At 38.1% G+C, this 25,990-nt stretch overlaps 1 protein-coding gene across 1 annotated transcript in view; it reads right to left on the bottom strand.

Annotated features, from left to right (window-relative positions):
- Positions 1-25,990, bottom strand: part of itsn2b (intersectin 2b) — a 43,507-nt gene that overhangs the window by 5,377 nt on the left and 12,140 nt on the right. Inside the window, exons 9-29 of the mRNA XM_073869687.1 lie at positions 25,483-25,546; positions 22,771-22,908; positions 22,529-22,632; positions 19,831-20,093; positions 19,343-19,492; positions 19,078-19,218; positions 17,860-17,947; positions 17,578-17,717; positions 14,037-14,173; positions 12,588-13,351; positions 12,369-12,493; positions 12,069-12,226; positions 9,661-9,757; positions 9,355-9,551; positions 8,007-8,053; positions 7,025-7,191; positions 6,885-6,930; positions 6,645-6,766; positions 5,112-5,208; positions 4,769-4,963; positions 27-115 (exon numbers count right to left, since the gene is read on the bottom strand). Of these exons, the coding sequence (XP_073725788.1) occupies positions 27-115; positions 4,769-4,963; positions 5,112-5,208; positions 6,645-6,766; positions 6,885-6,930; positions 7,025-7,191; positions 8,007-8,053; positions 9,355-9,551; positions 9,661-9,757; positions 12,069-12,226; positions 12,369-12,493; positions 12,588-13,351; positions 14,037-14,173; positions 17,578-17,717; positions 17,860-17,947; positions 19,078-19,218; positions 19,343-19,492; positions 19,831-20,093; positions 22,529-22,632; positions 22,771-22,908; positions 25,483-25,546 (3,329 nt within the window). The remainder of the gene's footprint in view (positions 1-26; positions 116-4,768; positions 4,964-5,111; positions 5,209-6,644; positions 6,767-6,884; positions 6,931-7,024; positions 7,192-8,006; positions 8,054-9,354; positions 9,552-9,660; positions 9,758-12,068; positions 12,227-12,368; positions 12,494-12,587; positions 13,352-14,036; positions 14,174-17,577; positions 17,718-17,859; positions 17,948-19,077; positions 19,219-19,342; positions 19,493-19,830; positions 20,094-22,528; positions 22,633-22,770; positions 22,909-25,482; positions 25,547-25,990) is intronic.

The following is a 25,990-nucleotide window of genomic DNA, read 5'->3' as shown; positions in this document are numbered from 1 at the left end:
GTATAAGTGAAATACACGATGTGTACCTCCAGGACCAGCTGTAGGTCTTCCGTGTATTTCTCTTCTGTATCAATGAGCTCATCAATTGAATCCTGTCGTTTCTTCTCTTGTAAAACTACAAGAAAGTGGTACAGGTAAATTCACCAACAAAAAACAAACCTGCTATAAATAAAACCAAATTCATCTCCATAAGATCCCTAAGCTTTTAACCACGTCCAACAACAAAGCCCAAACACGTTCAAGCGCACTCAAAAACCAGCAGGGAAAGTGGGAAACAGAATGTTGAGGCACTCCAAAACGCTCCGATGTGATTCCTTACCTGGTGGTGGTCTGCCAGTTTGACCATCCGGGGAGCCAGAGTCTTTAGAGGGGCTTCATCGTCCTCATCCCATAGCCATAAAAATAGCCTACCCCCCAAATAATCGCATGCTTGCAGGATTATTTAATCTGTTTTCACCCATAACACTGCAAAAGGCTAATAGCAACTAGTTGACAGTAGATTTAGATTAGCAAGATTATTACTGTCAATATTGATGCCAAATTTGTTGGAAATTCAGCCACGGATGGGGTTTAGTATTCAAGACACTAGAACATGTCAAACTATTGATATCTGTTATTAGCTCGATAGTTAGGTGATCATAATTCATTTTTCAGGATTGTTTATCCGGCTCACGTTTGTATGCGTGTCGTTTTATAATTAATACAAGAAATCAAAACGAGATTTTTTTTCAAAAGAATTTAATGTCTAGAAGTCTTTAATCAAAGATATACATACAAGATCCAATGCGTTTAATATATTTGAAGTAGGGCTGTAACGATTAATCGCGTGTCCCATTAAAAATGCCTGTCTGAAATCGATTCTGAATTGAAGGCTGTGATTCTGCATTTCATGCGCAGCTTGTGCGTGTACTACGGCATTTGTTTAGTAGAAAATCCTTATCAATCTAAAATCATTAGGAGTCGGAGTCGTTTATATACGATTTCATCGGACGCACGTGCGGTGACGCGATACGCGTCTGGTCCGAACATTACCTTCGGTTTCATTTTTTTTATGGTCCGACTGAACTCTTCAACAAATACCTCGTCGAAAATAACAAATGTTTTGGTTTCATAGGTAATCTACGTGTTGTTTATTTTGCTTGTTATATAAATAACAAACTATGTTTAAAGTACTTTGTTGTCATTTATTCTTAGCGGAGTTTACCGGAAGCTACGCGTAGACCACGAATGCCGCTTGTTTATGTTGTTACTGCGAAAACCGTCTATAACGTGCACACGTTAAACAAAATAATTTACAATATTCTTTATTATCATGAAAATACCTGAAAAAATTTGAAGAACAGCGATATAAATATTCCTATAGACGTTTTCTGGACTAGCGTTTGTAATGCTACTACTTCTGTGGCACAAAGGACTTTCTGCACGAGAGCGCCCCCTGGCTTTGGGATGTGCTGGGATTTCAGCGCAATTCATTAAAATTCATTCATTGAGAAAACGCGCATTTGCACGATTAATCGTTACAGCCCTAATTTGAAGGATTAACAATAAATCATATCAAGGCAAACATTCGTCTCCAACTTCAACAAGTTTCCTGTATAATATTAACAAATCTGTTTATACAAAAGCGAGTCATGCACAAACATGGCATAAAACGCAGTAAATATGTAACAATACCACCCAAGGCGAAATCGTTGAAAGCTTAAAGGGGCCATGGCACAAGACTTTTTAAGGATGTCAAATAAATCTTTGGTGTCCCCAGAGTACATATGTGAAGTTTAAGCTCAAAATATCATATAGATAATTTATTATAGCATGTTAAAATTGCCACTTTGTAGGTGTGTGCAAAAATGTGGCATTTTGGGTGTGTCCTTTAAAATGCAAATGAGCGGATGAAGTGCAACCACTGATCACAATGATGGTGGTTTGATGCAATTGTGCTGTCAATAATTTTCTCTCTCTCTCCTTTTTTCTGCACTAAATGGCATTGCTGTGATTGGATAGTGCAGATTAAGGGGCAGTATTATAACAAGAGCTCCTTATGACATCATAAGGAGAGCCAAATTTCAACAACCTATTTTTTCACATGCTTGCAGAGAATAGTTTACCAAAACTAAGTTACTGGGTTGATCTTTTTCACATTTTCTAGGTTGATAGAAGAACTAAGGACCCAATCATACCACTTAAACATGGAAAAAGTCAGATTTTCATGCCATGGCCCCTTTAAAATAACAGCATTTCAGATTGCAGTCATTACCAGTTTTGGAAAACACCACAAACAGTTATTACTAATACAAGTTGCCATTGTATAAATTTGATGGAACAAAATAAACTTAAATTTTACACCATCTGTACGATTCACATGAAACTGCCTCAATACACATGCCATGCATTTGTTCTTTAAAAGGTCAAAACGCCACATTTTAAAGTTGCATTATCCACAACTATGCATCCGTAAAGTCTAAATAATCACTCGAAATCTTTACTGAGGCAGTTTCATAGTAAATGCAGATTAGTGTGTCCCTTAAAGGGATAGTTCACCCAAAAATTAAATTTCTGTCATTATACTCAAGTTAAAGGGGTCATAGCGTGAAAATTAGACTTTTTTCATGTTTAAATGCTATAATTGTGTCCCCAGTGCTTCTATAAACTTAGAAAATGTGATAAAGGTCAACCCAGTAACTTAATTTGAGTAAGCTATTTTCTGCAAGCATGTGAAAAATTAGGTCGTTCAAATTTTGCCTGTTTTGTGAGGTAGGTAGCAAGGCGAATTACAATAATACCGCCCCCTTTATCTGCACTATCCAACCACAGCACTGCCATTTAGTTCAGAGAAAAAGAGGGAGAAAAGAAGGACTTGACAGCACAATTGAGTTTCAATTACAACAAACCACCATCATTGTGATTGTTTGCATTTCATCCGCTCATTTGCATTTTTAATGACATACCCAAAAACGGCACACTTTTGCTCAGGCCTACAAATTTGCGATTTTAACATGCTATAATAAATTATCTATATGGTATTTTGAGCTAAAACTTCACATACACATTCTGGGGACAGCAAAAATTTATTTTACATCTTGAAAATCTCTCATAATATGACCCCCTTAATACAGACCTGTATACATTTCCTGCTCCGCTGAACACAAAGGAAGATATTTTGAACAATAACTGTAACCAAATAGTTTCTGAGCACCACTGTATTTGTTTTTCCTACTATGGAAGTCAACGGTGCTCCTGTTTTCATTCCAAATTTCTTCTTTTGTGTTAAGCAGAGCAAAGAAATCTATACAGGTCTGTAACAACTTGAGAGTGAATATGTGATGACAGAATTTTCATTTTTGGATGAACTATCCTTTTAATTTAACCAAACTGAAGTCCCACCATCCAAAAAAGACCATACTGGATCAAAAAAGCAAAAATTAGGAAACGTCAAAAAAACAAAAGACAATCCGGTCACAAATGGAAGAGAAAGACTCGCTGCCCCCCTTTATACATATATAAGACCCAGATTACCACTCAATGTGTGAAAAAGCTTTGTTGTAGATTAAAATAAATGAAGAATGAGTAGGGAGAGTTAGAAATGGGGTCATTAGGTGAATCTATGCTGGTTTCAGTGTTACCATCACCCCATGAGAGGGGGGACAGCGGGTCTCTCATGGGCAAACGGAAGAAAGGTATTACCACCCTAAAAAGAAAAATACAAGAGCCAAAAAGGAAAAGCAGGTATATAAGAAATGAATGTTTGACTGAATACGACAGATGAAAATTATCCTGTTGTACATGGACATGATCATTCAGGGATAAAACTCCTTCAGTCAAACTCAAAAAATTAACCACAGGGAACCACATAACTGCACTAAAATATTTCAAGTTTAATAAAAACTATTTTTAAGTACGTACTTAAAATGTAACGTAAATCAAGTCATGACATTATCAGAAAACTATATAGAAAGATCACCTATATAGGCACCACAAAATGTAACATATGCCTTAAAGGGTCACTCCACTTTTTTTTGAAAATATGCTCATTTTCCAGCTCTCCTAGAGTTAAACTTTTGAGTTTTACTGTTTTTAAATCCATTCAGCTGATCTCCTGGTCTGGCGGTACCACTTTTAGCATAGCTTAGCACAATCTATTAAATCTAATTAGACCATTAGCATCGCGCTCAAAAATGATCAGAGTTTCGACTTTGCTGCTGTAGCATGGCTGCAGTAGGCGCAATGATATTACGCAGTGCCCGAAAATTGCCCCCTTGGTAACTTTCAATAGCTGGGGACTATTTTCCAGCACTGCATAATATCATTGCGCCTCCTGCAGTCATGTAACAGCAACAAAGTCCTTGATTATTACGCCAGAACGAGAGTATAGTTCCTAGCCATATCGGCCCAGAAAATTGCAACTTTTAATTTTCTGTCGGTCTTAGTACACAATGTAACTACAGAAGAGTCCCGTTTTAAACAGGAAAAATATTGAAACTCTTTGGTTATTTTTTTTAGGCGCATGCCAATGGTCCAATCAGATTCAACGAACCGCGCCAAGCCATGCCAAAAGTGGCACCTCCATACCCAGAGATCAGCTGAATCGATTCCAAAACGGCCAAACTCAAATGTTTAACTCTAGAGGAGCTGGAAAAAATACTATGAAACTGAGGAAAGTTTTATTATAAAATATCTGTCATATATATGAATTATTTTTTTGTGATTGTGACTAGTTTGACAATACAATAAAAGCTAAAAGAGTCATGTCTGTTTATGGGGCTCTACTTACCCAGCTGACCGGAGTCTGAATCTGATGTGGTTATTTTCACATAGTTGGTAGGGATCAAGCCTGTGACCCCATTGAGTTCTCCTTTCCACCAATCAGGATCGTTTTTGTCCAACACGTTGATGATCTGATTCTTGGAGAAGCTGAGCTCATCCTCATTGGCTGCAGTGTAGTCGTATATGGCGATAACTTGACAAACTACAGTAAGAAATAGATGCCAGAAACAAAGCCACAAGAGGCCGTGTTAAGAGTCTTACTGCTTTTGTGAAATGTATCAGAATGTGTGTGTTTATAATCATTTTACAACACCCAATCAGAATTTAGAGTCAAAATGATCCGTTCTTACCAGCCGCAGATGCAGGTGTGGATTTGCCACTGTTTGACCCCAATAGTTTGACGTGTGAAGCACGAAACCAGCCCTTTTGACGCTTCTTTCCCCTGGCCTGCAGGCACACGTACAGAAAAATTATTTATAGATATAACGAGGTCACCAACATTATACCATACAAGGAAAATGAGAACATCCCATTTATGGAAACCAAACTGAAAAAATAGGTTATGCTGTGGTCACACTCGACGTTTCATATGCATACGAATGCAAAAGACAAGAAATGCAAGCTCAAGGGAAAAAAATTCTGCATTTTGATGAAATCTGACCCCCGCATTTGTACCACATGAAGACACGTGACCAACATAATGGTTTTGGTTAGAAGGGATACGGCAAATGCTAGTTTCTCGCAAGATGTAGGGTTTAGGGTGAGTTTTGGGAGTGGTTCTGGCTAGATAGGATACAGCTACGTCCTAAATACAGTGAAATGTTGGGTGTAGGACTAAGGTAAAAGCCTTTGCTGTATCCCTTCCAGCCACAATGACAGATGAAGGATACGTCACAGTGTGACCTTTTCAGGTGAATGAAAAACTGAAAATAAAAAATAGCGCCTTATTTTTTACTGTAATAATAAAAGCAACCATAATGGTACATGCACGCCAGAAACCATGATGTGTGTATAAAAACAAAACTTAAGTGTGTGACATCATATCCAGTTGCTACCCATATATAGAAATTTCACATGCTAAAAGTCTAGTATTTGGGAATTCCCTTGATAGGTTAACATAAGACAGCCGATCATAATACAAATACACAGTGGCGTAGCAAGTGAGTCCCGGGCCCATATGCAAAAAAATGTACGGGCCCCCTTAAGCCAAAGCCCCACCCCAACCTTGCCCGTTGGCACTGTTAACTGTGGTGCGCAGGTCTGTTAACAACATATACTTTTAATAAGGTAGTCAAATATTTTTACTTTACTTTTTTACTTTAAAGGGTAGATTTAAATAAAGAAAAACAAAATGTTTTGGGTAGTTTTTGACTCGTGACTAAGCTCTCCGCCTTCTCTTTTCTTTTTTGAGGCCCCACTTTTATGTTTATATTTGTCTATCCTTAATGTACATGTAGATAGCCGCTATAGTAACCTCTCACACTGTGTTTTTTTTATTTTTTGGCGCAGTGATGCATCATGTAAAAAATTATGGGGCAGCCGCGGAGTGCAAAAAAAATGATAAACGCAAACAAGAAATGACGGAGAAATTAGACATTACGGAGAAATAAGAAATCACTACACATGATATGCATACAAAAATATATTTATTGCTGCCACAAATAAAAATTGTATTTTATTTTTTATTAAAAGCTGGGGCGGGCACAGGGCTGGGCCCCCTATTGCCCTGGGCCCATTTGCACGTGCATACCCTGCATGCCCAGACGCTACGCCACTGCAAATACACCATTGAGCAACTTGGCAGGTGAGTGGTATTTCACATAAATACTGAAGGTTAGTCAATTTGGATGCAGAATAAGTTTCAAATCACTTGTTTTGCTTACCTGCAGTTCTCCGAGCCACCAGCCAGAAGGGTTCTTGTTGAGGATGAGGATAAGCTGGCCAGGGGTCAGATTCAATTGCTCTGGGCCTGTAGCTGTATATGCAGTGGTCACCTGGGCCACCTCTACAAACACACATGACACTTGAGTCTGAGTTATGTGCAATGAAAAATAAAAATCTGTTCATATGAATACAAAGTGCACATGACATTTGCTCCCATACGTACTAATACAAGTACTTACCTGGCTTCTTTCCAGGTACTCCAAGTTTTCCAGAAAGACTTGAAGTCTAAACAGAAACCAAACGTCAGATGAAAAACATTTTAATTTGCACTGTAAGACAGACAGTCCTAATCGAAAGCCATAAAACAAAAATTAATTACATCAGTTTCTTTTGGCTTCACGTAATTGGACGGGAAGACTCCCGAACGATCTCCTATGCTGCCTTTCCACCACTCGCCCTCTCTCTCCGTCACCAGGATGGTGTCACCTTCGGTGAAGGTCAGGTCGCCAGGTTCAGGACTCTCATAGGTATACAGCGCCACATACTCTGAGAAAATACACATGCATGATTTATTTATAAAAACTCGGAGAGAGATTAACTGAAGGACAGTGCTGATTTGTCCAGAGATTACTTTGTGATGGGTTCAGAGTGATAACTGTAATGTAATGCTGTGTTTGCACCAGCCGTGGTAGAGGCGTCAAGCGTGAGTGATTTCAATGTTAAGTCAATGTGAAGACGCATTGACGCGCATCTGGAGGTCTCACGGCGCGGATGAGGCGTTTGGCGCAGTAGACGCAATTCCACCTCATTCGCGCGTCTAGTTTGCGCGAATTGAGCATCTGGCATGGTGCGTGCAAATGGTGCATTTTGCATTTGTGGTGGATTTTCGCGCCGGGTTAACCAATCAGGAGCCTGCTTGCTGCTGTGGCAGCAGCCCCGCCCAGAGTCACTCATTCAACATGAAGGAACGCTTGATATTGTCCGAAAGCATTCACCCGGAGCTATACGACATAAGTCGTGCGGTCCCCCTTGTGTACGGTGCATTCCTTCGCGGCCCCCCAAAGAAAATTTGTGACAAAAAAACTGTTCTAAAACTCAACATTTTAATAAAAATAAAAAAAGTTAATTTATACAAAAAAGTAGTGCTTTTGATTAGTAGCCTTATTTTTTTTAGATTTAACTACACAGAATTGATGATAAATTAATGTATTTCATAAAATGTAATAAAACTGGGGCCCCCCTGGCACCATCTCGCGGCCCCCAGTTTGAAAACCATTGGGTTAGGGTACTGAAAGAAAATAATTTCAGGTATGCAAATTTATTTGAGTTCCCTGGTGGAAAAAAAACGTGTTTTCATTTACCTTCATAGTTTGCTCCATCTGCTGAAGTGTCAGATCCATCGGTAGAACTACAGACAAACAACAAATTAATGTCAAGCACCACAAAAAAAGTAAACAAATATACAACCAAGAAAATACAATGCCTTCAGAATATTAAATAAAAAAATAAAGTAGTTGTGCCAAATGAATTATAAAGCAACTCAACATCAATATTTGTCAACATGTTTTGAAGACCTTGGAGTGGAATCGTTGTAGAAAGCATTTAACTGAATATTACATTGTATATGGTTATGTACGCAAAAAATAAAACTCAAACCTATTTTAATTTGGTTTGGAAATACAACGTAACACTGGCTGTGTTGTCATTATCCATCAAATTGCACAAATTGACATTGCGAATTGAAAATACGGACAAATTCAGCAAAAACCCCTTTATAACACAAAAAAGTTTTTGAGGTGGTTTTTCAGGCAATTTGGAAAATGTGTATTTCGCACAACTGGAATGGAAACAGTTTTTCACATTTTCAGGTCACTTGATATACGCAAGTCACATAATCATTATTTGAAGGTGAAACCTCCCAGAAACACCTCACTTCTGCTCCCGAGTATAACATGATTTCCTTGCCAATACTGTTTGGATAACACTCCTATCTCTTTTTTTTAAATAATGTATTATTACCTCCAAGAAAGATCTCATAAATTGCCGCTCCTAAGTATAAGGGGCTTTTTAAGTATAAGCTTTTTTTACGCGGCTGAAAACGCCTGGCGGACGACGGCTGTCAGCTTTTTTCACCCAACTGCCAGCTTTATTTAGCTGAGCGCTTTAGTTGCTGTGAAACTTCTGCTTTGTTTATCAGTCGTTGTACGATGCACCAGTTGGTTGTTGTAATATTTGTCCCGCCCCTCCTCCATTGTGATTTGACGGCCGTGTGAGAGCTGACATTGACGAGCTGATCTTGAATATTTTTCAACTCTTGGTGTCAGCATGGAAAAAACGCAGAGAGACAGCTTTCAGCATGGAAAAAAAACGCAAAGCTTCCATTGGAAACAATTGAAAACATATGCCGACGTAAGACCTTTGGTGTGCACGTCCACTTATTATTACGTCTCCTTCGATTAAAAATATTGGCTTGTGATATTAATAAACTGCCCAACATCAGTCAACGTGATGTTATTGCGAGAAAAAATGTTTTAGTCGCATATCATCGGTAAGCTGAAACGTGTCAAGTATTTATCGACATTGAAAAAACATCTTTTTACGTTTTGCGCAAATCTGTAACGTGATACTTTCCACAAAGGACGAGTAACAAACATCACAAACTCTATTATGTGGTTGTTCTCTATTGCATTACAATAAGTATGTATTTACTCTGCTGGTGCATCACTGTTGCTCAGCACGGAGACATAGGTTTTGGGGAACCACCCCTGAACCCCGTTCAGTTCTCCCAACCACCAGTTCTCCTGTTGCTCCATGACTGTAATGACATCATCTTTAGAGAAGTTTAGATGGTTGTCCGTCTTTGCGGTCCAGGAGCACAAAGCTTGAGCTTGCACATTTCCCACCACCTGAAACACAACATACCACACATACCATTCAAATACAAGAATGTTTTACCGTACGGTTTCAATAACCATGTTGTATTTAGTACAAGTTCAGTTTAGAAATCCTGCATACCTGACTGTGGTTAGAAGACGTGGAGCCTGTGGCGTGGGTGGGGGTAAAGGCGGAGTTCAGCCGGGATCCACTTGGCACAGAACTATCACTCAGTTTGCTGCTGGAGAAGCATTGATTGAACATTTCAGATATTGTACCGTCACGCATGTCATGATTTAAAAACCATGCACGTGTACACACATTTCTACACACTGATTTTGAAATATGTGACCCTTGACCACGTCGTACAGTATATTTGTTGCAATAGGCAATACAATACATTTAATGGGGCAAAATGTTAAATTTTTCTTTAATGCCAAAAATTATATTAAGTAAAGATCATGTTCCATCAAGATATTTTGTACATTTAAATATAAAATCATCCTACACAATGTAAAGAACATTCTGTAAAAATATAACCTTGATATCTTTATTATTGACCGAGTAAGGTCATGTCAAAGATTGAAATCAATATAAAATCAGTGATTGAAATCAAACTTTGATGCTCCAAATCTCAATTTTTAACCTGGATTTCACAGACAGGGTCATGCTTTTAAGTGGACATTTCACAAGACTTTTTTAAATCGTAAAATCAATCTTTGGTGTACCCAGAGTACGTATGTGAAGTTTTAGCTTAAAATACCCCATAGATCAGGGGTCTCAAACTCAAACTGGCTTGGGGCCATTTCTGAGACTGACATTTCATCAGAGGGCCGCAGAGCTAATTTAACGTTCAAAAAAGTACAATATTTCTTTAAAATATTTTTTAATGTATAATAATACTTGAAAATATATAAACAGTGTTTTTTATTTTTTAATATACATTATTTTATAAAAGTAAGTAAATATTTTTTTAACCTTATTAGGCTTTGAATTATTAACTAAGGCCTATTAAAACTAACAAATTTAATTCCTATACATTTATAAACTATTATAAAAAATGTACCAACAGTAAGTGTTTCTGTTTTTATTTATTTTTGACTGTTTTCAGTCATAGTATTGACTTTATTATGTTCCTTTTTGTTATTCCACCGTTTTAATGAATTTGCTATTATATTTAGAAAAATATTAATAAGTGAAAGTGATCCTAAAACATTTGGATGGGTAGTCAATGTTACATAAGCTAGTTGGACAGTAAAAATAAATAATCCTGCTCTATGTATAAGCAAGCCAGATAATAATGTATTATACTTCATATATATTTCATATAGAAGTGTACATACTTGTATCCTCTGTAATTTCTCCTCATCTTTCCTCTTTTCCTAACCTGGGCACTTTGATGGGTCATTTTCTCATCCGTAGTTTAATATTAAACTGTTGCACTACATCTCCCACTGCGGTGTCTCCATTAGAAGCTGTGACTTGATGTGAATTGTGAACTACGGGAATAACCCCACAGCAGCTCTTCTCTGAGTAACAGAGTATCCACCCGGAAGTAACAAATCTTCTCTGGACAAACACTACAAAGTCGCGATCAGATGAACTGATCGCATTGTGACAATGATATGATTGACGCGAGAGGAATTAAAATCCGATCACGCATTCCGTTACCCTCGCCATCACGGAGCGCGCGCTCGTGGCTGCTTAGCAACGGGTGACGCGATCCAACCCTACGCAACATCCGCTCCCAAGCAAGCACTTTGAAAAGTAAACATACTTTAAGAAACGCCTCGACTCGTTTTAACTCGCGTTGTTAGACGCGACATGTGACCGGACCCTTAAACGTTTAAATAAAAAAACGAATTTAAATAAAAATCTTTCTGCGGGCCAGATTACGTTATATTGTTGAAAGGTGACGCGGGCCGCAGAGAGGGGGAGGGCGGGCCGCAAATGGCCCGCGGGCCGGGAGTTTGAGACCACTGCCATAGATAATTTATTATAGCATGCTAAATTTGCCACTTTGTAAAATATGCCGTTTTTGGGTGTGTCATTTTAAATGCAAATGAGCTCATCTCTGCACTAAATGAAAGTGTTGTGTTGGATAGTGCAGATTAAGGGGTGGTATTACCCCTTCTGACATCACAAGGGAAGCCAAATTTCAATAACTTATTTTTTTACATGCTTGCAGAGAATGATTTACCAAAACTAAGTTACTGGGTTGATCTTTTTCACATTTTCTAGGTTGATAAAAGCACTGGGGACCCAATTATAGCACCCTAAACATGAAAAAAAAGTATATTTTTCATGATATGTCCCCTTTAAACAACATTACAATTGGTAGGAAATACAGTACGTGTGAACACACCATTTCTTTGGATGCATTTTTGACAGAAAGCTTTATGTAGCCGTGAATGCTCTCTCTGTGATACTGCATTTGACTGCAGAACTTTCTATGCTAGTGTTCATTGGGAAAATATGTATGCAAATGATTGAGAAAGGTGTAAATAAAACCTTTAAACACAATTAGATATTTCGTTTGGAGACCGCACCTGCTGGAGATGGAGAGCTGTGGCTTTAGGGCTCGTTTGGCTGTTGGCGGACCCTCAGTTTTGGCCTGCCTCTCCACGTAGCTCTCAGGAAACCAGCCCATCTTGCCCTGGCGACTGCCGTAAAGCCAGCCCTGTTCTCTCTCTATGCTCTCATCCACCTAAACAAGCACACATGCCGCAGAGTAATATATTATGACTGTAAACTTAAACTGTAAATGGTATAATATGTTTTTATTATACATAATAATGATGTTTCTTTCTTTTGTTTATGCTTTAAAATATGACTTTTTCAAGAATCACCTCAATCAGATCATCGGCTTCAAAGGACAGCTCTTCATCATTTCTTGCTGTGAAGGGATAGAGAGCTTTAAATGTGGTCAGTGCAGCTGATTTTCTGTGATGTGCTGCAAGTGGCTGTCTGGTGCCTGAAATCATAAAGCGCATAAACTTTCAAAAATACCAATCGCTTGTGTGATGTTCATTCATTTTTTGGTAAAGTTTGGTAATATTTTTCTTTACCTTTCCTCTCCTCCAGGCCGCGCAGAAGAGCAGCAACGATGTCTGATTTAACAGTGTTGTTCTTGTTCTGTTGATCGACTCTCAGCTGTGCGGCTGCTGCCTCTTCCTCCTGCTGTTTCCTCTTCCTTTCCTCATCCTGTTTTCTTTGTTCCTCCTCCCGACGCCTCCTTTCCTGCTCTTCCTGCCTTCTCTTCTCCTCCTCCTTTTTCTTTCTCTCTTCTTCTAGTCTCTTTCTCTCCTCTGCGTCTCTCACTGCTGCCTCCTGTGCGCGTTGCCGCCTCCTCTCCTCCTCGCGGCGCTCTTCCTCTTTCCTTCTCCGCTCCTCCTCCTCTAATCGTAACGCCTCCTGCCGTTTTCTTTCCTCCTCCAATTTTTTTCTTTCCTCCTCCAGTTTTCTCCTCTCCTCCTCTAATTTTCTCCTCTCTTCATCTCTACGTCTGCGTTCTTCCTCTTCCTCCCGCCTTCTTTTCTCGTCAAGTCTCCTCTTCTCTTGTTCCCTCCTTTCGTCCTCCTCTTTACGTTTCCTTTCCTCATCTTCTCTGCGTCTCCTTTCCTCCTCCTCCTTGCGTCTCCTATCCTCCTCCTCTCGGGCTTTGCGCTCTCGCTCTGCCTGTTCTTTAGCAGCCTGTAAACGAGCTAGTCTCTCCTTTTCCTCCTCCTCACGAAGTTTGGCCTCTCTCTCCTCCTGTATTTTCCTCTGTCTCTCCTCTTCATCACGCCGCAGTTTTTCTTGCCACTGTCGATCCTTCTCCAGTTTGATACGCCTGAATTGGAAAGCAATGAAAATCTGACTTTGCTGCTTTTAAGAAAATGTGATTGATGAGATCCTTAGGGCTGACAAAAGATTTATCGCAATTAATCGCATATAAAATAAAAGTTTGTTTTTGCATAATATATATGTATGCACTGTGTGTAATTACACATGCATATATGTATTTAAGAAACACTTACGTAAGGAATAATTGACGACAGGCCATTGAATTATAAGAAAATAATGCACACCAAGATGGTAATGCGGCACGCCGCGAAGCGGAGCATTTTTTTCAAATAATTCAAAGGACCAGAGTCAATTATTTCTCTTATACCACGGTTACCACAAACATTGCTCTGGTGCCTATTTTTAAGACATTTGACAAGTTAGGTGTGCGATTTACAGAAAAATAATCAACACCCATAGAACATTTCTCAGCCAATCAGAATGCAGCATTCAACAGACCCGTGGTATAAATGTATATAAATATTTATTTTGATTTTAATATATTTTATATTACTATATATATATATATATATAAATAAATAAAAATCTTGATGATAATTACACACAATACACACACAAATATATTTTGCGCAAACAAACTTTTATTTTGTAAGCGATTAATCACTATTAATCTTTTGACAGTGCTAGAAATCCTGAAGTAATGAATAGATAGTATGTGTGAGTTTACTTACTTCTGCTCTTCTTCTTCTCTTCTCCTCTTTTCCAGTTCCTCCTGCCTGCGCTTCTTCATCTCTCTAATTTTTTCTTCTTTGATGGTGCGAAGTTTCTCCAAAGCAGACTGCTGCTTCCTCTGGCTCTCTCTGAGATCCTGAAAAACAATCCCAGGATGATGACCCACACAAAATAAATTGCATTTGCATTAAAGCAATTTATTTAACCAAAAGCACCTTATATATAGTTATATAGTAATATTTGAGCTTATTTCAAACAATGTCAACTTAAAGGGATACTTCACCGATTTAGCATTCAGCTTTGTATCTGTAGAAACCCGGCAGTATTACTGAATGACCATGTTTCCCTCCCTCATTTCCCCCTGAGAGGAGAGATATCTGCATTTTGGTTCTGCAAAAAAGTCCTCCGATGATGTAATATGACGATTTTTGCATCATCGGAGGACTTTTTTGCAGAACCAAAATGCAGATATCTCTCCTCTCAGGGGGAAATGATGGAGGGAAACATGGTCATTCAGTAATACTGCCGGGTTTCTACAGATACAAAGCTGAATGCTAAATCGGTGAAGTATCCCTTTAAGTTAAGTTTACCAAAAGTATACCTACAGTATAAACATTATACATTAAAAAGCAATATTTGAATTGCTTGCTAAACATGTGGATATCTCAAACCTCACGGGTAGCTAAAGACGTTAACCTGGTAACTTTCATTTGGCATCCACACAGTGAAACTAGGAAGAAACATAAAAATACCAAGCAGTCCTTTCAGAAAAACGCTGAGTTTTGTGTGATTGTTGCGGGCAAAAACCCTTGATCTCGCAACACGTTTTCTTAAAAAATGCTATGGAATATTCAGGATATTATGCAAGTTTAATTATGCATTGAATCATCCATTTAATCACATTTATCTGGAGGGACTGACCAAGACAATACTGTATAGAAACATCTGTATACGTATACACTAGCGATGCACAAATATGATTTTTTTGGGGGGGCATACAGATTTAAACAGACTACTGGCCGAACCTCAAATACTCAAACTATTACCCGATACCTATATTAAACACTTGTATATAAAACTATACAATTGGCCAATTATTCTGCATAAAATTATTTTTACTGAACATGGATTGGATCCATTTAACATTCAACCGACCAACATAATAAGATTTTTGGCAAGATTTCGAAAAAAGACGATACTGCAAACATTTTCCGAAATACACTTACTCTGACCGGATGGTTCACGTGAATGAGTAATCTCTCACGCAATTATCTACGTGACTTCCCCCCCCCCCCCCCCATCGCACGTCTGACAAACTATAATTTGTACGATTTTGTGAAGTATTTAATTATTTTGATATTTTAAATGCTGGATTATGCAACAGACATGCAACTTATTGCCTTCACACAGTTAAAGGATAATTCCGGTATTTAACATTTCTGGTTTGTTTTGGATGAACTACAGTAATGGACACTGAAATTTTGACAATGGCTCGTGTCTTGACTTTTTGACTCGTTTAGAAGGGTCTCTTGACTGCTTCAGAATGGAAGTCAATGACCATGCACAAACATGTCATTAAAACAACACTTAACGTTCATTTTCAAAATTGTACTACTCATCGAGTGGTTTGTGGTGTTCGTTGATGATTAAAAACAAATATATTGGCACAATGTATGATTTCAATCCGTGTTATTTGCTATAGTGGAACTATTTTTTCAGATACCTCACAACCACGTATATACTTTCGCTCGATATTTGAGTCTGAAGCGTTAGTACAGTCCCGACCACTTGATGGCGGCAACCACTTTGCCGTAAAAGGACGCTGAACCGAACTCGGTGTCTAGCGTATAGACAGTCACAATCGAGCTCAACTTCAAACCTAAGGCTGGTCACTGAGCCATCAAATATGGGAAAAATTTATTTTGAGAGAAACCGAGCGAAAAAACTACAACCACATGTAAACAGCCCCTTTTCCGTTTCCCGGCTGCGGAGTGATATCAGCGAGCAATGAGTCTTCCAAGAGAAGTCAAAATGCCAAATAAAACACGACAGAAACTGTATTTCGCTATACAACTTGTTTTTAATCATCAACGAACACCACAAACCACTCGGTGAGTAGCACAATTTTGAAAATGAACGATAAGTGTTGTTTTAATGACATGTTTGTGCATGGCCCTTGACTTCCATTCTGAAGCAGCCAAGAGACGCCTCCAAACGAGCCAAAAAGTCAAGACACGACCCACCGTCAGAATCCCAGCGTCCATCACCGCAGCCCATCCAAAACAAACCAGAAACGAGACCCAAAGTGCCAAACACCGGAACCATCCCTTAATTAATAAACAATCGTTATCTGCCATTCTTGTGCTATTGCCAATGGTTTCAAATTCATAAAAAATAGATATTGGCGTCCGATACATTGGTGCATCACTAGTATACACAGTAGTTGTTTATAGCAAAATTTGCTACAATCAAAATTTCAACTACCTTCAAAACTACAGTATTTCCACCATTACAAGAGGTGATACTGACAACATGCAATAAACATTGCTAAATGAAGAACTCATGCAAATCCAGTCCACTTGCCTCCAATACTACTACGTTATATTTTAATTGACAGGTATTTGACAGGCATGCATGCCACAGATGCATTACATAGCATTATACCAAAGATACCTTGCAAAATTCTTTTAACATTTATTTCATATAAATATATTTTAACTTATATTTTAATGATATGTTAAGCAAAGACCCTTCAGAGATTGAAGCAGAAAGATAAAGAAAGGAGGAAGAATTGCAACCTTTAGAAGGAAGAAGAGATTGCTGAGGCAACTGAGTAAAGAGAGCAGGCCTTTAAGCATGCAGTCATCCATTTCCTCAAACTGCAGCGAAAGCCAGGGAGAGACAGACAAGTAGACAGACAGACAGAAAAGCTCTAGGGCTAGTAAAGACACAGGGACAAAAGCATAGGGGTTATTCGCATTAGTGTCATCTGAAGCAGTCTACTACAGGCTGTTAGCACTAATTGGTAACTAAGTGAAATGCTACATCACTAAAGATGGGGAATGATCTACATTGCTACTACAGCATGATGTTATTTAATATCACTAAAGTTAAAAGTTATTTCAGGTAATTTGCAGCTTGCAAAGAGTAACTAGTCACTAACTAAAGCTGTGTCCCAATTCAAAGGCTGCGACCTTCTAAAGACGTATTTTAAGACTGATTAAGTCACAGAAATATTTTTCTGATTCCTTATTTATTTTAATAAGTCAGAAACGTCTCCGCTGTGTCCTGCTGACAGACGCGGTGGATGCATGCAGCAGGTGTAGCAAATTATGGGTCCTCCAAAGGTTAGACGGTCTCATTTCAGTTCTCTTCGCGGACTTCTGAGGCTGCCACCTTGAAAGACTTGAGTACTTGCCTTTTAAGGTCACATGCTTAGAAGGTTGTAGCCCTTGAATTGGGACACAGCTTAAATGTGTGTGTCAGTTTGCTCTGCTCCTATTGGTTTTACTTCAATTATTAGTGCCATTAATGGTTTACCTGGATTTCTTTCTTATACCGATCCATGTCTGCTAATTTTGTCGCGGTTTCCGTCTCCAAAGTGGCAAGTTGTTCTTTAAGCTTTTGACAGGTGAGACCTTTCTCTTCCACACTTCTCTGTAAAGTGTTTACGGTCGCAGCTACACCAGGAAGAAGCAAAAAAGCAGTGCTCTTAGGTATGAAAATCTATTCCCAATTCAACAAAAAGGCTTAAATGGTGATTATTTTATTTTTGAATAATTCAACCACAAATATCACAAGTGGAAATATAAAGTATCTTACTAGGGAGGTTGTTCAGACTCAGATTGCGTAGTCTTTCGCCAAGTTTTTGCTGCTCAGTGATCGACTGTGCCAACTTTCTCTTAAATTCCTGAAATATCAAACAGTACATACAAGTCCATAATTTTTGGATACAATAATTACCTCATGAGGTATGGTTTCTAAATTTGTTCCATGCAAATGTCAAACTTCCAATGAAAAAAGAAAGTTTTAAATAAATGTTTTTAACCATACTGATATCTCAGATGTCAATATTTGGCAAGTTATGCTACGTACACACCAAACGTGAAGCACTGCGTTCCTCGCTCTAGATTACTCGCGGGATTTAACTTTGTGTCATGCAAATTTTTCTCTTGCGTTTAATATTTTGAACTTGCTCAAAGACGCGGTTCAGGCGGCTAGCGTGTGTTTTTGCGGCAATTGCGCCGCCAAATTTGCGTTAATCGCATTGCCCCGAGCGTGGTTGTGTCTTTGCATTGACTTTGCATGGAATCTTCTTTCGCAAATCGTTGAATTCGCGTTTGGTGTGCGTTGGTGTACGCACTAATTACAAAGTTAATTGCACTTTTTGCTTCAAATGGGTCTTCTGCACAGGCTGAAAATATTTAACTGAAGCTGAAAATTTGCATGACACAAAGTTAAATCCCGCGAGTAACCTAAAGCGACGAATGAGATGCTTCGCGTTTGGTGTATGCACTAATTGCATAGTCAATGCAAAGACGTGAATAAACACAAACTCGCATCGCATGTGGCGATGTGAATGACGCGAATAGGGTGGCGCGATATCCGCAAACATGCACTTTTTGCTTCAAATGGGTCTTCTGCACAGGCTGAAAATATTTAACTGAAGCGGAAAATTTGCATGACACGAAGTTAAATCCTCTGAGTAACCTAAAGCGACGAACGAGATGCTTCGCGTTTGGTGTGTACGCAGCATTAAATACCCATGCAAAGTCTCTGTTAAAGTTTTCTAAAAAAAATTTTTTTATTTTTTTTGCACAGATTTCAGAGCCGTCACATCCATATTATTTTCCACATCTAAACCAGAAAACACATGCATAGACTGATATTTTTCTGATTTCTGAACTCCATCATTAGAGGTTTATGAAAAGAAATATTCTCTGAAAAATTATATTTTAATTGTTGACTGAAAATGTCACATCCATAATGCTAAAATTAAACTTTCAGTTTAAAATGTGTCTGTGCATGCAGCCATCAAACCTCTAACTGCTTCTGTACGGAGTTCATTTCCGTAATGCAGGAGTCTCTTTTCTGGTTGATCTTTTCTAGCTCGTTTTTCTGAATTATCTTTCTTCCTTGAACATCTCTGAGCTTGTCAGAGATTTGCTTCTGCTTATTGCCCTAAAAAGAAGTTAAACGTATCTAAAATTAGGCAAACTTTCAAAATCACATTTATTACAAAAGCAAATTTTATTCAGCAGAGCTACTGATTGATATCAGGAGACTATTATCACGGAGGTCTCACCACAGCTTCCAGCTCCATCTCCAGACTCCTCTTCTTGGCTCGGAGCTTAACAATCTCCTCCTGCTCCTGACTCTTCTGGTTCTGGAGCTCCTGTTTTTTCCTCCGCTCCCACTCCAGCTTTTGCTGGCGCTCCAGCTCCTTTTTGGCTGCCTGTGAGGAGCAATTAAAGCTGGGGTTAGGGTAAAGTTTTATTTTACTTTGTCTGAAACTTGCATATCATCACTCTATTCCTGAGTGTTCCTGTAGCTCAATTGGTAGGGCATTGCATTACCAAAGGTTTAGGGTTTCATACCCATAGAACACACATAATGATAAAATGCTTGCTTTGTTTAAAAGTTTCTGGCAAATGCATAAATGTAATGTCATTTTGTATGGTCCTATAAATTGTTTTTATACTCATTGCCTTTTACTTTCGCTTCTTATTAATATTAATAAAAACAAAAGCTTTTTTTGTTTTAGTAAGACGCTCATAATGAAGATAAGTTCACCTCTTTTCTCTCTAACTCTCGTAGTCTCTCCTCTTCTCGTTGCCTCTCCAGCTCTCTCTGTCGCTCCAGCCTCTGCTCCTCCTCCCTCTTCCTCTTCAGCTCCAGCTCCCGCGCCTCCCTCTCTTTCCTCTCCTGCTCCTCTCTGGCCTTCTGTGCTCTCCTTTCCTCCTCCCTGCGTTGCTGCTCCAGCAGGGCCTGTCGACGCTTCTCCAGCTCAGCGTTTCCCATCACCAGGTTCTGTTTGAACCTATCCTCAAAAGTCACTGAATACGCAGAGCACATGCTCAAATCATTACAATTATTAGATCTGCTCGCATTGTGTATATACAGTGCAGTGCCGGTCCTAGATGCTGGGAGGCCCTAAGCAAAGCTTTGTGAGGGGCCCTCTGTCAGTGCATTCGGACCCTGATAGCACACATGCATCTTGAAGACGTCAATTTGATGTCTGCGTTTACATCTGCAAGATGTCTTATTTAGATTGTTTTCTCATCTGCAATACGTCTGTGAGACGTCTCCTAAAAGATGTCATATAGACATATTGAAGATGTCTGCAAGACGTTTTTGATTTAGAATGTATGTAAAGCAGCTCTTTTCCTTTAAAAGATGTTTTTACACACCAGATGTATTCCAGATCTTTACCAGACATCTTACAGACGTACCTGTGCTATCTGGGTAAAACCCAGTCAATGTTGCTGTTAGTTAGTTGTTAACTAACCACATAGTGTATTATCTTATAGCTGTATATCATTCCCATATGCACATTACTTTGAAACCCTGACTGATAAACTTGCTGATTATAACATGAAACATGTATTTGCTGATAAGTTGTTTTGATTTAAAATGTGTTGTGAGAAGCACTAAAAAATTTACCTGATCTAAATGAATGTAATGAAGCAAACTAAATTGAATATAAATACATACTGTTAATACACAGGGGTTAAATTGGGATTTGTTATGTGGGGGGGGGGGGGGCTCTGTGGGGAGGGGTACTTTGAGGGGTAACATGTTTAATACTGATGACAGCAAAGCCACTGGTGTGTTTCAATTACATTCTGGACCTCTGATAGGAGGTAAGTTTCAGCTTTAAAAGAGCATTTCACCCGTAGAAACATTAATCTTTATTGAAAGTGTTATATTTGTAGTCGAAATGTAACATACATTTAGAATTTGGTGCCTATTTTACAAAGAAAAGGGGTGTTTGTAGTCTCACTCCCTCAACAAAGATATTGCACTTCCTTCTTTCAATGATGCAAAATGATGAAGTGTCCCTTTAAAGCTGTCATAGAGGTTGACCCCAAATATTTTAAAAATAGTTTCTGATTTTAAATATTGCAAATCTATGAGTTTGACACTCTATATCCATTTGTTGCACATGTCGTTATGCACAGTTGATCAAACTTTAAAGGAAGTTAAAAGAATCAATCTCCTTAAATAATTCTAGGCATAAGATGCCCAAAAAGACTCAATTAACAAGATAAGGTACAACACACAGTACTGTATCAGCAACATGTCTTATAAATTAGCCATAGAGATTCCCTATGCTGGTCAGCAGCTGAAAACAATCATATAGTTAGGTTTGATTTGTGTAATCAAAATACATTATTTATACAATGAGTTATATCCAGTGTTATCCAGTTTGTAATTAAACAAGTGACATATACTTTAATCCTTTACAAATTTCAAGTCTTCTAATAAGTTTTCTCGACGTGGACACCATTCTTACCTCTCTCTCTCTCTCTCTCTCTCTCTCATGATGTCAAATTATCCTGCGCGAGAGCGCGTTCTTGAAGTTCAAAGGGAAAAGCGCGTGTTTTCGCGGCAATTGCGTCACCCAATTCGCGTCATTTGCATCGCCCCATGCTAGGACGCGCGTGGATGCGTCTTTGCATTGACTATATGTAATCTGCTCGCGCAAATCCTTTATCTTGTTCCCTTGCTTCACGTTTTTCCCCTTTATTCTGCCCCAGACGGATAGCTTTTTTTTAAATCAATGGTGGGCATATAATATGCGCATCGTTACCAAATCACTCTTCTGCGTCATCCACGCGGCCGTTTCTAAATTTGAAGGCTGCAACCTCCGGATGTCGCATATGCGCGCTGCATACGTCATCAAGCCTGATTTATTTAAGTTAAATGAGCATTTCATTTGCAAGTCATAAACATAATATAACAATTAACCATTAACTAAGAATAATAGTCAACATTATAATTGTTAATATTCTGAAATACGTTTTTATGACGCATATGCAGCCTACAAATGTGACCTCTGAAGGCTGCAGCCTTCGGATTGAGAAACTGCCTGCATGTTGTCCGAGTATATCACTGATTTAAGAAATCATTAAGTATTTTTAAAAACCCGCATAAATTCGGAAGTTTGCAAATTATTTAAATTATAGCGTCTTGTTTTCATTAAACATAATAATAATTTTTCTTTGATATAATGGTTTTAAATAATTCTGAGATCAAGGGGGCCCTCTAGTGGTGCGGGGCCCTATGCAAATTGCGTAGTTTGCGAATAGGAAAGACCGGCACTGATACAGTGGCAAAGGACATATTTGGACCCTTAAGACACAAAAATGCAACTGGAGTGTGTGTAAATAATAATAATAGGCACATGTCAACTGATTGAAAAGTTGTGGGAAGCATTTTTGTAAAAGAAGTGAGTCATAGTTCTGTGAAATGATAGGTGGGGCCTTACAATTGTTCTTTGATTTTTGTGGAGGCTCGGCCTCATAGAGGTCCTCAGTCAGGCCTGCGTAGATAGAGGGAGTGGTTCCATTTACAGAGTCGCCAGCTTTCCCTCTAAATGGTTAATATGGACAAAGAGCAGACATTCATTTAAAATCTATTTGACATTTATGACATTGTTACAAATTAATCAATATTTATTTGGTATATGATGTTAATTTTACAGACAGGTATTAGATCACATAACGGTACCTTAGTGATGGAGGCACCAAATCTGTAGGAAGCGCTAGAGGCAGGGGCTGTCCCATTTTAGCCATGTCAACCAGATGCATGGCCAATATAAACTCGTCTGCTCTTAGTTTGCCATCCTTATCGACATCAGCCAGATTCCTAATAACAAACACAAAAATTTAAATTCGGTGACCGCCACTTCTTGCAAAAAATTATGTATGCTGTATGGGGCAGCTTCCACAGCCAGGGTTTAGATTAATTCAGGACTAGGCCTAAGTTATTTTAAAAATATACTGGTGTGGATTTTGAGACAAAACATTGGCACTGATATATTTTAAGATATGTCAGTGAAAGGTGTTTTTAATTAAAGCGATACTCCAGCCAAATATCAAAATTACCTTATGATGTACTCACCGTCAAGCAATCCAAGATACATATGTCCCTACTCTTTCAGAACAACACGTTTGGTTGATTTTTGCGAAATTAGACTTATGAGGTGTCATGAAACATTTAGATAAAAAATGAAATGCAAAGTAAGAGTATCAAAATAAGAAGCATACAGTTACAAACATCTCTTCATGTACTATTTTGCACATGATTTCAAATGACATCATACAAACCAATTTTGTAGTTTTTTCCAAATTTAAGGGGGGAAATTTCATTTCCGCAACGTGTCTATGACTGGATTTGGGTTCTTTGACATGGAAATATTTATAACTTAAAAAAAATCAAAAAAATAAAAAGCTTCAGTGCATGTTATACTATTAACATTACGGTTAAGAAACATTTGGTGATCATTGTTAAATGTAGAGACAATAATAAGGAATATAAATGTGTACAAGACCAATTTTCTCATCCTCCACAATTTTCAATCATTGTTTAAGCCCTCAAGAACTAACATTTAAAAAAAATTGTTGGAAGGGACATAATTGACACTCAAGATGGCTACCAGGTAAGCAGTTCTTATTTTTTTTTCTCCAAATAAAAGTTGAAATTTTGTTTCTCATAGTACCTAGACAACTTTTTTAGTTGTCATTACCGAAACATGAGTTTGTAAATGCGTATATTTAATGTGATATCATGTTGCGGTAATGATAATTTTTGATAATGATAATCTAAAATATTTTTAATAATTCTATAGGAAATATTTTTTAAAACCTCTAAAAATTATGGTTATAGTAAGTTCAGACCTTAATCTTATATGTGCAAAAAAAAATGGCTTCAAGGGCTTTTTAAAAATTCTGATGCTGGACACCTTCTAAATCTGGATTTCGTGAGAATCACCCATTTGGAGTTATTTTAGTAAATGTTCTTTCTTTTCAAAGCTTTATAATGGGAGAAAACAAGGACCGGGATACAACTTCTTACTTTGAAGCCCAAAAAAAGTGCATCCACCCTTAACAGAAGTAATACAAACAACTCCAAGGGGTTAATAAAAGGCTTTTGTGGGTAATCAAGGCGATATTGTAAGAGAAATATATTAATATTAAACTATAGTAACTAAGGGCTGTCACGGTTATGAAATTTGGCTGACGGTTAATTGCCTAATAAATTGTGACGATTATGACAATTAATTGCCTGTTTTGGGGCTTTGCCAGTTATAACGATTAATATTTTATTGCTTTGACGTTTAATTCTCATACATTTTGTTTGTTCATGAAATAATATTTATACATTTAAATTAAATCTTTTGCAGGGTTTACCTAACAGCGAATATTAATACACATAACACATATTTAAAAGGAATTATATAATGATAATAGTTCATGTTGTTTATCAAAGTTTCGCAGCATTTCTTTAAATGTTGTTTTTTCCACTGTATTGAATGGTTTTGCAATGTATCGCATTACACTGTTAGTTAAGGAACGCCATCTAATACAGTTGTGCAATCAATTTGAAATCATTGCAAAGAGGTCAAACAATTGTGATGAGGGGATTATACAGTACATCCCCATGGCAATGAGCTCTCACTGTCCCATAAATCTCCCGTGAAGCGCATGAGAACAAGATGGCGCCGGTATCTAGCTAGTTATTACATTTTATATAGTTTGATATTTGGATATTTTTCCTACACAAATCACAACGATTACTCGCAAAAGACCTTTATTAACCCATTGGAGCCGTTTGAATGCACTTTTTGGGGTTTAAAGTGAGAAGTTGTTCACTGAACCCTGTTTTCTACCATTATAAAGATTGGAAGAGCAAGGACATTTACTAAAATAACTCCAAACGTGCTCGTCTGAAAGATGATGGACATGTATCTCGCTTGAGAGTGAGGAAATCATGGGGTAATTTTGATATTTGGCTAGAGTATCTCTCTAAGGCAGTGGTTCTCAAACTTTTTCAGCATGCGGCCCCCTTTGTGTACGGTGCATTCCTTCGCGCCCCCCCCAAAGAAAATTTACGACAAAAAACAGTTATAAAACTTTACATTTTAATTAAACAAAACATTAAATTATACAAAGTAGTGCTGCCTTATTTTTTTAGGTTTAATTTCACAGAATTCATGATAAATAAATGTATTTTATAAAATGTCATAAAACTGGGGCCCCCTGGCATCATCTCGCGGCCCCCCTGGGGGCCCAGGACCCCAGTTTGAGAACCACTGCTCTAAGGCACCTTAAACATCCATTTTAATCTGAGAGTAGGATAAGCCCTGTCCGGGAAACTGCCTCTAAATGCCCACATAAAGTGCAACCATTTTTTTTTTAAATTGACAAAACAAACACTTACCAGATGCTAGCTAGCTGGGTCTGAGAAAGCAAAGTTGTAGCCATTGCATTTCTTACTTGAGGGCCTATGGCAATAAAAGCAAAAAGGATAATGGATTCTAATTACCATATTCATAAGCACATGTCTCCTCATAATGTATAATGTAAATTTAAAACCCTTTCCACCTCCATTTCTGCTGTGTTTTAGAAACATAGTTCTTTCATCCAGCCACGTGATACTTTCACTGTACTAACATAACTGGTCCGACTGGAGCTGGCTGATATTCCTAATGACAGATGAGCAATGCCCTCATACAAGACTTGACCTCAAGCGGGGCTTAAATGTAAACAATATATCTTAAGCCTGTAAACAATACTTTCAAAGCCATGTCTTTACCCACTTCATCATTCTTGAAATTCTTTAGTGATTATGTCATATGATCTTTGTCATCAAACATGTATATCATTCAACTGCTGATCAAGCACATAAGCATGGATTATGCTATTATTCCCAAATTATATATGCTCAA

Source organism: Misgurnus anguillicaudatus, chromosome 7, assembly GCF_027580225.2.
Source record: "Misgurnus anguillicaudatus chromosome 7, ASM2758022v2, whole genome shotgun sequence".
NCBI classification, from domain to species: domain Eukaryota; kingdom Metazoa; phylum Chordata; class Actinopteri; order Cypriniformes; family Cobitidae; genus Misgurnus; species Misgurnus anguillicaudatus.
This window is presented reverse-complemented; position numbering and strand designations above follow the sequence as displayed.